Raw genomic sequence first — 13,910 nt, forward strand, 5'->3', positions numbered from 1 at the left:
GGAAGGCGTTGTACTGCACTGAGAGTCCAGGGGATGGGAGCATTTTCTCTAGTCTTCCCTGAGTGACAGGGAGAGCGTGCGTTTGCTCTATTTATAATTGCAGCCGGGTCTGACAGTGTCCTATATTTCTGGATCTCGGGTTCTAATCATAGGATGATCCACCAATATATTCTTGGTTAGTTTTACCAGCAGTATAGCTCTATTGACCTCTGCAGGATCCATAGTTTGGAGCTATTGAATGCCCTAAGTGAAACAGGATCTAGACTGACAGAGTGGAGCAGCCGGTAGTACAAACGGCCTTGCAGAAATACCCAATAGGGGATTACTTAGTATAGTCGGTATGTTAAGCTCCATTTACTTGGGTACTAGGTAGTGCTATTTAGATACCGACATAGCCTTGGGGCCAACGCTTTAGTAGTCAATGTATTGCCCTGCAGATATACCTAGAGGATACATCAAACCAGAAGATCTCAGTCAAAATAAAGACATGTTTATTTTTTTTTAAGGAGTTTGCGAGTCATTTTTGGCAGCTTCAATAGATTCGAGGGAGCAATGGTGCAATATGCAGCCCTAAGTGCCTGGCAGACCTCGGAGTCAATAATTCACTTGGTGTGACAATAGACTCAGCCATCTACGCCACTGGCGGTTATTCGTGTTTTGCATAGGATCCATGTGGGACTGGCGGGTTCTTTATCCAGGCCAGGGTCAGGGGTAGGGACTAAGACAAACAACACCGGATGTACGCGTAATGGAGAATAATAAAAAAGAAAAAGAAAGAAGATAAAACGATAAAAAAGACAAAAAGATAAGCGCCAACTTTCTAACCCAATAATATTTTGGCCGTAGAGTTCTCATAGTTCCGCATATCAACTTCCAAGAAATGCAATCAAAGACCCGGCTCTCAAGGTTGCTTTCGTCCGACACTTCTGGTCTTGCAATTTCCCATCTACGGGACATTGTGTTGCCAAGACTCGAACCTGCTCACAGGAGCACCCTTTTTTTCCACTTTGATGTGACAGCTGGGCAACACGGAACAAAATGTGGCCCTCAAAACTGAGGACTCGGCGAACTAAGGTGCCCCAAGAGCAAGCACATTGGTTCATGTCGCTCGCCTCCAATGTGACATGATAGCTGCAGCTGGGCACATTGCCGCTTTGCCTGTTGAAGAAGAAAGATACCGGCCACGCGTTGGCCCGAGTGCCCGAGAGTGTGTGTCGATCGGAGGGCGTTTCAACTTGATTGGCAGTTTGCCACAGCAAGACGGTTAGCCTGCAGGACAGGGGGGGGGGGGAAAGCACGTTCTTCTGAGAGCAGAACTCGGGCGCATGGGCCAGGGGAGAGGAACTTGAAGGGGAAAAGGGGGTCGATCTCCACTCCACTGCGGATGAGATCCACGTAATGCAAAAGCAAAGCAAGTTGCTCTAGACTCGAATCAATAAAAACCCCTGAATATCATGGCAAAGAGAGATTCTCTTTGATTTTCTTTTCTGATAGATGATATCAGTTATCCATATGAATATATGGATATGTGGATATAGTTGTATAATCATAGAACAGTTGGCAATTGCGAGTTCATCGATGAGCCTTGCTAATATGAGAACCATGGAAACTCAAGTCTTCCAAGTATCACAGAAGTACTGTCAGGTATCAGGGGACTGGGGTTGCCATATGGCAGGTACCTGCGAGGTACCTGCGAGCAACTTGGCACACTACCCCTGAATCGCCCCAAGGATGAGCGCGGGGCCAACCTCTCCAGATCCACGACTCAAGGGGGTTCGCAGTGCCCCTTGGCACTATTGAATCCAGTTTCTATTTTGATCGATTCAATGCCTTGCTGCAAGGTACATGCTGTTCTCAGTCAGAAATATGGACACAGAGACAGAGGCAGGGAGACAGAGTGGCAGAGACAGTGAGAGGGCAGGTTTACTCGATATAAGGGAACATCTCTCTCCCACGTTCACGTCCCATGTCGATCGTACCGGCCAAAGCACTCTGCTTGGCAGCGCTATCAATACGCACTGTGTTCTTTTGCCAATTGAATCCATATGCCTCACACTCTTGGACCCAGCAACTCCATCGAGGCGCCCCTGCTCCACCCACGCTTACTCGTCCCGAAAAGCCCCCAGCGCTACTGTATGGCGGCTGGAACCACGGGTGGATTGCGCCAATCGTTCCCAGAGGGTCTACCTGACCTTCTCCTTTTCTGTTTTTCACTCTTGAGAATCTCTCGCGCAAGAATCCTTTCCTCTTTGGTATCAAGTGGCGCGTGCCTTTCGCTCTAACCCGTGCCAACCGGCCATGAACTGTCGATCGATGGCTATTTTTTGATACTGACCCAGGGAGTCTTTCATGGCTTCTCATCCTCTTGCTGGCGGCTCTCCCGCTCATCCAGACATTTCCTCTAGTCCCAACTCCTCCCCTCCTTCCTCAACCGCTCAAGTGCGTCGGAAACCTCTGCCCCAGAATGCCGATCCAGTGATCTCCAGCTTGGTGCACCCCTCCTCTCCCCTTTCGATCGAAGGAGATAAACCCACTCCTATTCCCACTCCTCCCGTGGCTAGACCACCATCCCCATCGTCGGTGGATGGAGATTCCTTTATATCGGTGCCAAGAAACCCCAATCGGTATGCGATGCCCGCACCCCCTATCGGCATTCTCTTTGTTCGGCCTGTTTGCTTTCAATCCTCGGCGCCAATCCCTCCCATGGCTCGAGCTTGACATGGCCTCTACATGCTATCACGCCTGTCCAGAACCTGGAAGACTAATCCCCGGCCCCTGTCGCAATTTCCTAGATTCTCCTGGGGTCAATACCCTGTGAAACCTCTCCTCATTGACACCTCCACCTCCGCTTCTGCCTCGTACTTGAGGTCCGTGGTTGAGGACGACGACGACGACGAAGAAGAAGGCGCCGACTTCTTCGACGCGGGTTACGAGAACCAGTTCACGAATGGAACCCCCCTCCACAGTCGTCTCGTGAGCGAACCTTTTATCCCAGTGCTCAACTCCCCTCCTCCCACGAAACGGCGTGCCACGACGATGGCATTGCACCCCCCTATGAACCGCCCCCTCCCCTGCATATCGACTTGGACAGGCAGCCTCTGCCTATGAGTGCGACAGATCCTCGAAACCCCAAGACCCCTGGAAACAAAATCAGCTCTTTCTTTGGCTGGAAGGCCAACAACACAGTTACATCCCCTGGAGCCGACTCATCTAGCACCGAGATCTCCGACGGAGGCCGGTCCCCTGTGCCATCACCAATGCCTCCTCTCGCAAACGTCCCTATCAAACCCCCTCCCCCTTTGATTCCAAGTCTAATGGCTTTGGCCCACCTGTCCGTACCGCGTCCTTGGGGACACCCAACGCACAAGATGTGCATGCGTCAAAGATGGCCGACCTGGAAAATGAATTACGAGAAATCAGTTCCGAGCTGGCAGGGTCCATTCGAAGGGAAATGGACCTGGAAGACCTGGTCGAACGATTACAATCCGAGGGCCCAGATGCCAACCGACGCACCAGCGACTACTTCTCGGACTCGGGTACCAGCTCTGTTCGATATGCCCCTGACCCGGGGCGCGCCGAAGATGTTGAGAAGATTCGCCGCGCCGCCGAGCAGGAACGAGCGCAATTGAAGGTCGAGCTCTCACAAAAGTTGCAGGATGAGCGGTCCCAGCGATCCGCGTCCGAGGCACATGTCCAGCTACTAGAAAATCAAGTGCAGCAGGTACGACAGCCTCAACCCCTGATTGATATGGTATCTCATAATTGACACTTCTGGCTTTGTCTTTAGCTCCGACGTGACCGAGTGGACCACTCCGATCTTTCTTCTAAAACCCGGGAACTCGAAATAACCGTCGAGGATACCCGCCGAAAGCTGCTTGAAGAACGACAATCGAAAGACAACTTCGAGGATCTGCTCACTGCCATGCGAGTAGAGCTAGAGCAATTACGAAATGAACGAGACCAGCTTCGAGAAGGCCACACACCCAGTGCTGAGATGAATCGCTTGGTGGAAGAGATCGAAGCTCTCAAGATTGAAAACGCGTCTTTGGCCCAGTTGCAGGGAAGTCGATTCGCTTCAATTGCGGAAGAGGATGGCATGGCTCCCAAACGCAACTCGGCATTTGGCCTTTCACGGTCGAATTCCCTTGCCCGGAAACCCGGCGGTGGCGGCTTATCTCGATCGAACTCCGTGTCTGGCGGGAAGGGAGAGAGCCGTGAGTCGCTGGCGGACAAGGCCAAAGACATGGAAGCCCAGCGGGATGCGCTCCACCGGACCTTGAAGAGCCTTCTTGCTCGCCACACGGTCCAAGCTAGGGAACACGACAAGCATGCCCGCATCTTGGAAATCGAGCTTGCTCGGGCTCAGCAGTCGGGCCCGCGCAAACTCGGCTACGAACGAGAGGTGCGGAACCTGCGAGAAGAGGTGAACCATCTTCGCCTGCGCGCCGAGGATGCCTTGGATGGCAAGTGGCAGTGCGAAAAGAACTTGGCGGGTCTTAAGATGGACTTGGATCGTGCCGAACAGGAGACCAGCTCTCTCCGGGTACTTCTGCAGGAGCACGACACTCCCGTCCCCGAAGAATTGCTGGCTGACCAGGAGAGCTTTGCTGAGGTGATGGCTACATCATCTTCCCTGGAGTCCGCCTATCAGCAGCTCCAGGCCGCCCGCGTCGAGGCTGAGGCTAGTGCCGCGTCAGACGATCTTGCGGCATCCCTCCAGCGAACCAACATGCTGTCCACCAGTGTACAACAGCAGTTGCACATCAACACCTCCCTGCGCGGCCGGTTGGCAGCCGCGGTTGATAAGGGCGAGAGGGACCAGCAACTATCAGTGGAGCGCATCAATCTGCTGCAGGGCCGACTTAAGGAGCTCGAGGACAACCTCTTGGTGGCCCAAGGACACTCGGAGGAAGAAATGGGCAAACATGAAGAGCAGATCCGCCAGTTGAAGGACAGCCACAACGCTCAACTGATGCGGATGAAGCACGGGGCTCGTGCCCCGGCCAACCTTTCCCCCCGGACACCGAACACTCCCTTCGGTGACCGGACACCGCGTCTGGATAAGACCACCAGTGGCGAGGGCATGCCTCTGCCCGAGGTGGTCCAGGCCGACGCCTTGGAGAAACGGGTCAAGGAACTCGAGAAACTTCTCCGCGATGCAGACATGGAGATGGAAGAAGTCATTGGGCGGATGAACCGCACGCAAGTGGACGTGGCGGAGCTTCAATCCGACCGGTATGTGACTTTTTCTATCAGTCATCTTGTCTTTTCTGAGTTGATGCTAACATTCGATACAGTGATGAGGCTATCCGCCAGACTCGCCGGCTCCAAGGTGAAATCCAAGCCGAGCGTGATGCGTTCAAGGCCCTCCTGGGCTAAGCATAATATCCTCGCGTGTTCTTTTTTTTTCCTGCTGTTCTACTATACCACATCTGCATCTGCATCTATGCTCGCATCTTCCTTGATGTCCGAGTGATTCGGAGTTTGGGTTTTGGAGTCGAGAGCCCCTTGGGGATTTGAGGTTATTGGATTATGTGCGTGGCATCGCGCTGACCATGCCCCCAGCCGGGCGCTCGGTCCATTCTGGAGGTTGACTGATTTGGTCTTGCTTGTATATACAGACCGTCTTTTTTGGGTAAATATCTAATCGACTGTACAGTATTGGAGATATGCTGTTGTGATGATTCCATGTTGTCCCGCGTCTCTTATCTCGAGTTCTTGGCGTTTGTTTGTTTTGCACGGGCTTCTTTGATTCTTTGGCTCTCCTGTAGATGTCAATGTCATCTTTCGCTTTCTCCACTGCTTTGTGTGATTGAGTCTGTCCTAAATATAAATCCTGACCTGTTTCTGTTGTCTCGGGATTTACCCCTCCATATTCTCCTCCGTCCACATCTCGAGTCTCAACGTCAACGCGCGCCCTTGCCAGCCGCAAGGAACTTACACAACGCGCATACCCACCCCAGCGACGCTGTCTCACCTCGAGGTTATAACACAAAACACCCTCGGCCTCCAGCCTGCTCCGGTCACGATTCGCGTGAGCGCAGGATCAGCATCTCATCTGCCCGTCAGTACACAACCAGTCCTCGCAGACTATCCGCGGCAATGGACTTCCTGCCAGGTAAGGCCTCCGTCTCCCTCTCCTCGTCTCTCGTCCCTCTTTTCTCTTCCCACTTCTACAAAGAATAAATAAGCCACTGCAGTCACTAACAATTCCCCTAAAACAGAAAACCTCCAAACCCTCCTCCAACACCCTTCAATCAACTACCTCCGCACCTCAACCCAAGCCCAAGTAACAACCCACCTCGCCAACCTCCGCACAGCTTACGTGCAGCCCTGCCTCATTGAACCGCTCTCATCCTTCCTCGCTTCAACAGCCTCCTGGTCCACAGCTGCCATGCCAGACCTCGTAACTGTCGTCCTGCTCGGCGTCTTGCTTCTCATCTCCCTCCGCATCCTCGACTATGCGCGCCGCCTTATTATGTTCTGGGTCGTGCTGGCGCTGCGGCTGGTCTTCTGGGGTACACTGCTGGGTTTTGCGTGGTATGTGTACCGCGTTGGGGTTGAGAATGCGGGGCGGGATCTTGGATGGTTGTGGGGTATTGTTTTGGGGTTTGTGGAGGATTTTCAGGCGCGGAGTGCTGCTGCTGCTGCTAACGCGAATGCGAATGCAAATGCGGCTAATGCGGGCAGTGGTCCTGGTGTTGGGGCTGCTTGGGGTGCTGGGAGAGGTGCGAATCGGGGGTCTTCGTGGGGTTGGTGAGGAGAGTGTCAACAATTGTGGTTTAAAAAGAAGTTACCTCGTTGAGGTTATTTTGGGCGCATCGGGGGCTTGTTTCTTGGTTGCTTTTCTACTTCTTGGATTGTCTAGCGGGAGGGTTGTTTTGTTGGAGGTTTGGACATGTTGAAATTCATGGTATTTTCTTTTCTTTTTCATTAAGATTGGTCAATTGAGATCTCTCAATATCTGTATCTTCGGCCATGGTCAAAAATTCTGTTGGATAACCCATTTGCTGGGTCCCCGAGTTCGACTTCAAGCCTGCATCATCTCTGCGGCGTAGAAGCTGACCAAAATTCGGGGCGGCCATTGGTAATCTCGTGGGTACTATTTTTGTTGGGTCCTTTGACAGTACATCACGCACTCATAATCTGCGTCACCCGAAATGGCGAGAGGTGTGTACAGGTCCGAGATAGGACTGCCAGGGCTTCGATTACCCGTAAGTGTTGACGGTGGGTATTGGCGCGTTTGCTGGTGTAGGTGGTAGGCATCAATATCGAGACATGTTGATGAATGCAATCAAGTAGCAGTTCCATCACATATCGGCGTCCTCGTAGTTTACCTCCTGCTCATCCTTGGGTTCTCTCGGTTCCTGAGCCTCATGGTACTGGATGGCATCATCGATATGGCTCAGAACCGCCGCAACACTATCCTCGTCCTGGACATCGAGCTGCAAAAATGAAACCATGCTGAAATCATCAATCAGCTGTGCAACAGCCCGATTGAGCTGCTTGAATGATCCGCCACTCATTAATGCATCTTTAGCCATGGGGTTGGCATTTGCAGCAAGGTCGTCTTCTTCATCACCCTGCAGCAGCTGTACATCCACGTTTGCAAACCGCCTTAATTCCCGGCGTGTCACCATCTCCCGCACCTGGTCCATCTTGCTGAGGATATTGACATGGGGCATCTCCAGCATCAGCATGGCAGACATAGCGCTGAGTGTCCCTGCGAAAAACTTGGCTTTGTCGATAATAAAGGTACTTTCGAGCAAGTAAGCTGCACAGAGATTGATGTTCAGCGGACCTTGGCGGGACAGGAACTGAACTAATGACGGGAGGAGAGGGACGTGGGTGTAGAGCTCGATCTGGCCCGGCATGTCGAAGATAATCAGATATTCTTCACTGAGTGGATCGAGTGCCTCGGATAAGAAATCCAGGTTTTGGAGCAGGAACTCGAAGCAGTAGATGAGTCCACCGTTTGGACCGAGCCCCAGTTCCTCCATGACATCCTCCAATGTGATCAACTCGCGAATGTCGAGGTCGGGTTCATAACTGAAGGTTTCGGCCGCGGGGTCCAAATTGACATAGAAGCAACTCCGGCGGGTGTTCTGCAGGTGCTGAATCACAGAATTACTGAAGGTGGTCTTGCCTGCACCGGCAGGGCCCATGACCAGGACACCGAACTTGGACATGTTGGGAGATCAAAGCTGGAGAAAGCTGGAGATGAGCATCGGAACTATCGTCGGTCTTATCGGCAAGTTTTTTGCTCCCTCCAATATGCCGCCTGTCACCGCCCCTGGATGGCGCCATCGCCGCTGACAGGCTCTGGAGGTACTTTGGTGGTACCCACCACTGCTGCAGAAGCTTGCTGGTCACACCAGTACCTGCGGTGTACCCGTCCGAAAAAGCAAGCCCCCCCCCACCAAAATTTCCCCTCTTCCTTCTCTTCCTCTTTTTCCCTTGTCCTTTCCCATCCTCTCTTCTTTCTATTCTAATTTCACCCCTTCAATTCTTTTCTTTTCCAAGCTCATCCGTCACAATGGGTTCCCTCGCAAACGGTTCACAGCCCGGCACTTTCCTCTTCACCTCCGAGTCCGTCGGTGAAGGCCACCCTGATAAGATTGCGTAAGTTTTTTTTTGCCCCTGAGGATTTCTCGGAGGTTTTATCCCCCTTCGCTTCCCAACTGTCCAACCATACTTATTCATTCACAGTGACCAGGTCTCGGACGCCATTCTCGATGCCTGTCTGGCTGAGGACCCTCTCTCCAAGGTCGCTTGCGAGACCGCCACCAAGACCGGTATGTTGCCCCAATTGAAGCCTTCCGGTTTTCCAATCTAACGGCTTTGTTAGGTATGATCATGGTCTTCGGTGAGATCACCACCAAGGCCCGCCTGGACTACCAGAAGATCATCCGTGGCGCTATCAAGGACATCGGCTACGATGCCTCCGAGAAGGGCTTCGACTACAAGACCTGCAACGTCTTGGTTGCCATTGAGCAGCAGTCGCCCGATATCGCCCAGGGCCTTCACTACGAGGAGGCCCTGGAGAAGCTCGGTGCTGGTGACCAGGGTATCATGTTCGGCTATGCCACCGACGAGAGCCCTGAGCTCTTGCCCCTCACTATCTTGCTCTCCCACAAGCTCAACGCTGCCATGAAGGCCGCCCGTGAGGACGGCTCCATCCCCTGGTTGCTCCCCGACACCAAGACCCAGGTCACCATTGAGTACGCTCACGACAACGGTGCCGTCAAGCCCCAACGTGTCGACACCGTCGTCATCTCCGCCCAGCACACCGACGACATCTCCACCGAAGAGATCCGCAACACCCTCAAGGAGAAGGTCGTCCGCAAGGTCATCCCCAATGAGCTCCTTGATGACCGCACTGTTTATCACCTGCAGCCCTCGGGCCGCTTCGTTATCGGTGGTCCCCAAGGTGACGCCGGTCTGACCGGCCGCAAGATCATCGTCGACACCTACGGTGGCTGGGGTGCCCACGGTGGTGGTGCCTTCTCCGGCAAGGACTACTCCAAGGTCGACCGTTCGGCCGCCTACGTCGCCCGCTGGATCGCCAAGTCCCTGGTCCACGCCAAGCTGGCCCGCCGTGCCCTTGTCCAGCTCTCGTACGCCATCGGTGTTGCTGAGCCCCTGTCCATCTTTGTCGAGACCTACGGCACGTCCTCCAAGTCTTCAGACGAGCTGGTCCAGATTGTCCGCAACAACTTCGATCTTCGCCCCGGTGTGATCGTCAAGGACCTTGACCTGGCCAAGCCTATCTACTCGCAGACCGCTAAGAACGGCCACTTCACCAACCAGAGCTTCTCGTGGGAGAAGCCCAAGGCCCTCAACCTCTAAACGGATCCCTCCGTCCGCTGATTCCCGGAGATGTTTTGACGAATGTGATGAAGTTTGCTTTGTTTTCAACAACTCAAAGCGCGAGAGCATAGACCTATAAAAACACTACGAAAACCTCCAAAAGATTGGTTCTCCCCTCGGAGATCAATCTTTTTTGTTTCACTATCTGCATTGTGTCGCCCTGCAAAGCGACGGGCCTTTCGGCGAAGACAAAATTCAACATGATACCACTTTCATCGGCTGGGAAGGGATTTTTTGGCGTTTTTCCGGAGCGAAAGTCTTCAACACACCATCACCACAAACCTCAACACCCACTCGGTGCCATTTACGGGTGACTGCTGTTTGCATGCAGAATCGCTTGATTTCGGTTTCGGGAGAGAGTCGACATGAGTGCTCAGGCTCTTGTGTTGACTCGCGAGTACGCTAATCTAAACATTAGCAATTAGAATAATGATTATATGGAGCTCTGCTCATGATTGTTCAGCAAGTAGAAGTAATGTGTAGATTTTCAGTTAAAAGTAGTGAGCAACTAATTCTCTCAATCTTCTTTCTCCCTGGATTCTTGGAGATCGCGATAAGCGGAGACGCCGACGCGTGATGCGCCAAGCATTCGGGCGCGATTTGACCTGACCATCGACATCTTCAACCCGCCGTTGCATGTTGATTTGATAGATGTGGGTGATTGCAGAAATACACGATGCACTCGATTCTCTGAACGTCATGACTTCGCCTGCCATCTCCAGCGCTTTAGACCCTCTCAGTTCATCGACGCTGAACAAGCTCTCCGAGGCCCATCCGCCCACAAAGAAACGCAAGAGAAGCCATGAGAGCACCGGTGCCCAGCTTGCGACTACCTCGATTGTCATTCGAGTAAGACAAAACAACATCTAAGCCGTGTTATTGACCCTCGAATCTGCCGCAGCTAACCTGCATGCCCCTCGTTTCCTCCAGGCTCATGCGGCTTCATTATCCGACGAGCCGCTGATCCTCGAGCCTCTAGCTGCTCTGCCCCGCTCCCGACTCCCATTGTCCTGGCTCGACGATGCCTCTTCATCCCACTCCGATGCACAGCCCGGCGGCCTGTTCGCGGCAGACATCCCCGCCCTCGAAACCGACCTCCGCGCGTGGACCGAACCAACAGTGCTGACGGTCCGGCTTTTAGCCAACGGCGGGCTGTATGTGGTTGAGCGCGTGAAGAGGGGCATATACTCATTGTCGAGGCTGGTGCGGTGGGTGCACGAGGGCGATGTCGTCGTTGCGGTGAAGGGGTGGCACGGCCCCAGCGAAGAGAAAGTGAATGATATGGTCGACGATGAGCCGAGTACGATCCCGGATGGTCTCAATTGGTGGCATGCTGCTCAGATTGAGGAACCTCTGTCTGAACTTGCTCTGGGAGACAAGCCCGCGGGGCTGGATGTTGCCGTGGTGTTTGGGCCCTCGACTACGGAGCCCGGCCCCGATGAGGCGCCTTTTGTGGATGTGCTGGAATGCCGGAGCCAGTCACTGGCGCCTGCCTCGAGGGGCGCAGATGTTGGCCCTATGGCTTCCTTTGGGCCTGCAGAGTCCCAGGGTCTGAGTGATGATTTTGCCGACGCAGTGGAAGTTGACGGTTTCATTGATCCCAACGGCGTGGATGTGCAGCAATCCCCAGATAAGCTATTGAGCGGCATGAGAGACCATTATTTGCAAGCTCTCTATGTGTCCAAGGTGAGGCTCCGTCGAGATCGCTTCTGTTGGACTTGTCTGACTTGTTCTCTAGACGTCCGTGGCGTACTTTGCAAAAGGTCCGCTGACACGCTGCCGTGCTGCTTTCCAATCTAATGATCCCGAGCAATACCAATCGTCTCACGAGCTTGTTGCGTTCTACCGCGAGGCAATCTTGGCTGCAAAGAAGATGGATCTCAAATACCGAGAGTCTCTGCCAACGGTCGTCCGTGACGCTGTGCTCGCACTTTCCGACGGCGAGGACGGCGCCAAAAAGCGAAAAAGCAAGAAAAAGAAACTGGGTCGAAATGGTCTCTACGCCGAGGAGGAAGTATTCATTCGCAAGTGGTGGAAAGACCGAAGTATGAACGAGACATCCACTCAGGAATCGTCACGCGAAGCCGAAACCAAGAAGCACATCTCCGACCTCCGCTTGCGCGAAACCCAACTACAGATCCTTCTAATTTTGGAGGTCATGGCTTTGGAATCGGTCAGCACCGGCGACAAGCCCAATTCAGACAAGAAAGATGCGGGTGGAGAGAACGAGATACCCAAAAAACCTAAGGCTAAGAAGCCCCAGGATGTCAATGTGCTCCTTGAGTTACACCTTGATCGACTCTGCATCTGGCACGCTGTCAGCTCGGAGGATTCTAGTGCTGCTGATTCGGCGAAAGCCTCATCCTTTAACAACGGACATATGTCTGGAAAGAAGGTGGAGAGTGATGCAGTGCGAGACTTCTGCACCGAAGTGATCATTCCGTTCTATGCTTCTCGTCTCCCCGACAAATGCAAGCTGATCACACGCAAGTTTGGTGTGTCCGGCGGCATTTCGCCCGCGGCTAAGAAGACACAATCCTCCAATAAACCACGTGCAGAGCCAGGATCAGAAGTCAAGCGCCAGCAACCAGCACCAAAGTCTCGAAGGACACTACAACGCGTGCTGACAGACGAAAAGACGGCGGCCGCGTCTCAGCACCGGCCCCCCTCACTGAATCGGTCCAATACTGCACCAACACACCGAGAGACGAAGCGTGATTTGATAGAACCCCTGCTTCCCACCGTGCTGAGCGGCAGTGTGCGCGGCGGGATCCAGAAAGCGAAGCGCACAGAAAACCGCGAGGTCGATCTTCATGCTGTGGCCAGACAGCACGAAACCAAACTGCGAAAGGTGCAGATGTTGACGGATCAGAAGAAGGAGCTGGATGCTGCCATTCTTACGCTTCGCAAGCCGAACCGAGAGCTAGTTGCCAAGGATATTGCGGACGATGCGGTCAAGCGCGTTTCCACCGGAGGAGGCAGTTCGCGGAAGCCCAAGAACCCCGTCCGCAATCCGCTCGGCCAAGGCGTGCAGGTCATGGCAACGCCGCGGGGCAATCGCAAGAAGGACGCTGGTGTGGGCCTTCCCCCGTTACCTCGCAGTCTAGCGCCATCACGGTCGTTTGCGGGAGAGGTCGACGATCCTTCGCTGGCAGATTCCCCGGTTATGATCCCTTCCTCAAGCCGGCGGCCGGCTTCGTTCTCTGGTGCTGATTCTAATCCATTTGTGACGCGTGGCGCCTCGAGTGGCAGCCAACGACACTCACAATCAACGCGAGCAGATGTCGGGTCCATCCAAGAAACGCCATCTCGGCCCCCGCCAAAACTCTTCCAGACCGACGGCGGGAGCACCGAGTCAATGGGGAGTCGTCGACCATCTTCCTCCTCGAGTAAAGGCAAAGGCCTATTCCGAGTGCCCAGCCTACCTGGCCCTCGTCCCACTATTACAGCCATTACACAACCCGTCGCACCATCCACGCCCGTGTCTTCGCACCGCAAAAACCTTTTCTCATCTGCCGACCACACGACTCAATCATCTTACCAACCCCGTTCCTCAACAATCATAGAAACGCCTCCGAAGCAACGCGCTCCCCGTCCCGTCCCTTCTGCCAGTCCCGTGCATCTTGCCGCGGGTATGCAGGTGGCCAATGCCAATAAATCTCGAGCAAGCTCTCCGCCGGGTGCCATTGAGACCCCAGTTAAAAGGAGCACCCCTGTGCCGGAGACACCAGACAAATCGCAGTCGATATATGCGCAGCTGGGCTGGGACGATGACGAGATGGAGCTATAACTCTGGATTTGCATCGGGCCATGTCTGAATGTGATTTGTCTGCATGTCTCATGGATTTGATGTCGGAGTTTATTGTGGGTCATGTTTTTTGTCTTTCTCTATGATGTTCTGGTCATGGAGTTTTGTGGGTGGGTTATGGACCAAGATAGCATTTTTAGCCGGTAGACATTCTCACTGAATTCTGTCACCGTCAATTCTAGCATACATGCACTCCTTTTCCCAAGGAAACAGAACAAATAAACAAATCTAT

General features: G+C 53.6%; 5 protein-coding genes across 5 annotated transcripts; 4 read left to right on the forward strand and 1 right to left on the reverse strand.

Moving 5' to 3' along the window:
- Nucleotides 1-2,730: 2,730 nt before the first annotated feature.
- NUU61_006695 (uncharacterized protein) lies at nucleotides 2,731-5,379 on the forward strand (the record flags this gene model as incomplete). The annotated part of the gene is made up of 4 exons (XM_056657222.1): nucleotides 2,731-2,994; nucleotides 3,215-3,751; nucleotides 3,857-5,235; nucleotides 5,298-5,379. The coding sequence occupies 4 exons, from the start codon at nucleotides 2,731-2,733 to the stop codon at nucleotides 5,377-5,379; spliced, it is 2,262 nt and encodes a 753-aa protein (XP_056510022.1).
- Nucleotides 5,380-6,102: 723 nt separating this feature from the next.
- NUU61_006696 (Apq12 family protein) lies at nucleotides 6,103-6,760 on the forward strand (the record flags this gene model as incomplete). Its single annotated transcript, XM_056657223.1, has 2 exons — nucleotides 6,103-6,118; nucleotides 6,225-6,760. 2 exons carry the CDS (start codon nucleotides 6,103-6,105, stop codon nucleotides 6,758-6,760), a joined length of 552 nt encoding a protein of 183 aa, XP_056510023.1.
- Nucleotides 6,761-7,310: 550 nt separating this feature from the next.
- On the reverse strand, nucleotides 7,311-8,189 carry NUU61_006697 (putative signal sequence-binding GTPase GPN3; the record flags this gene model as incomplete). The annotated part of the gene is made up of 1 exon (XM_056657224.1): nucleotides 7,311-8,189. One exon carries the CDS (start codon nucleotides 8,187-8,189, stop codon nucleotides 7,311-7,313), a length of 879 nt encoding a protein of 292 aa, XP_056510024.1.
- Nucleotides 8,190-8,536: 347 nt separating this feature from the next.
- Nucleotides 8,537-9,849, forward strand: NUU61_006698 (S-adenosylmethionine synthetase; the record flags this gene model as incomplete). Its single annotated transcript, XM_056657225.1, has 3 exons — nucleotides 8,537-8,622; nucleotides 8,710-8,795; nucleotides 8,849-9,849. The coding sequence occupies 3 exons, from the start codon at nucleotides 8,537-8,539 to the stop codon at nucleotides 9,847-9,849; spliced, it is 1,173 nt and encodes a 390-aa protein (XP_056510025.1).
- Nucleotides 9,850-10,569: 720 nt separating this feature from the next.
- NUU61_006699 (uncharacterized protein) lies at nucleotides 10,570-13,660 on the forward strand (the record flags this gene model as incomplete). The annotated part of the gene is made up of 3 exons (XM_056657226.1): nucleotides 10,570-10,719; nucleotides 10,801-11,556; nucleotides 11,609-13,660. The coding sequence occupies 3 exons, from the start codon at nucleotides 10,570-10,572 to the stop codon at nucleotides 13,658-13,660; spliced, it is 2,958 nt and encodes a 985-aa protein (XP_056510026.1).
- Nucleotides 13,661-13,910: the final 250 nt, after the last annotated feature.

Source organism: Penicillium alfredii (genome assembly GCF_028826965.1).
Source record: "Penicillium alfredii strain IBT 34128 chromosome Unknown utg000009l_segment0_segment0, whole genome shotgun sequence".
Classification (NCBI taxonomy): domain Eukaryota; kingdom Fungi; phylum Ascomycota; class Eurotiomycetes; order Eurotiales; family Aspergillaceae; genus Penicillium; species Penicillium alfredii.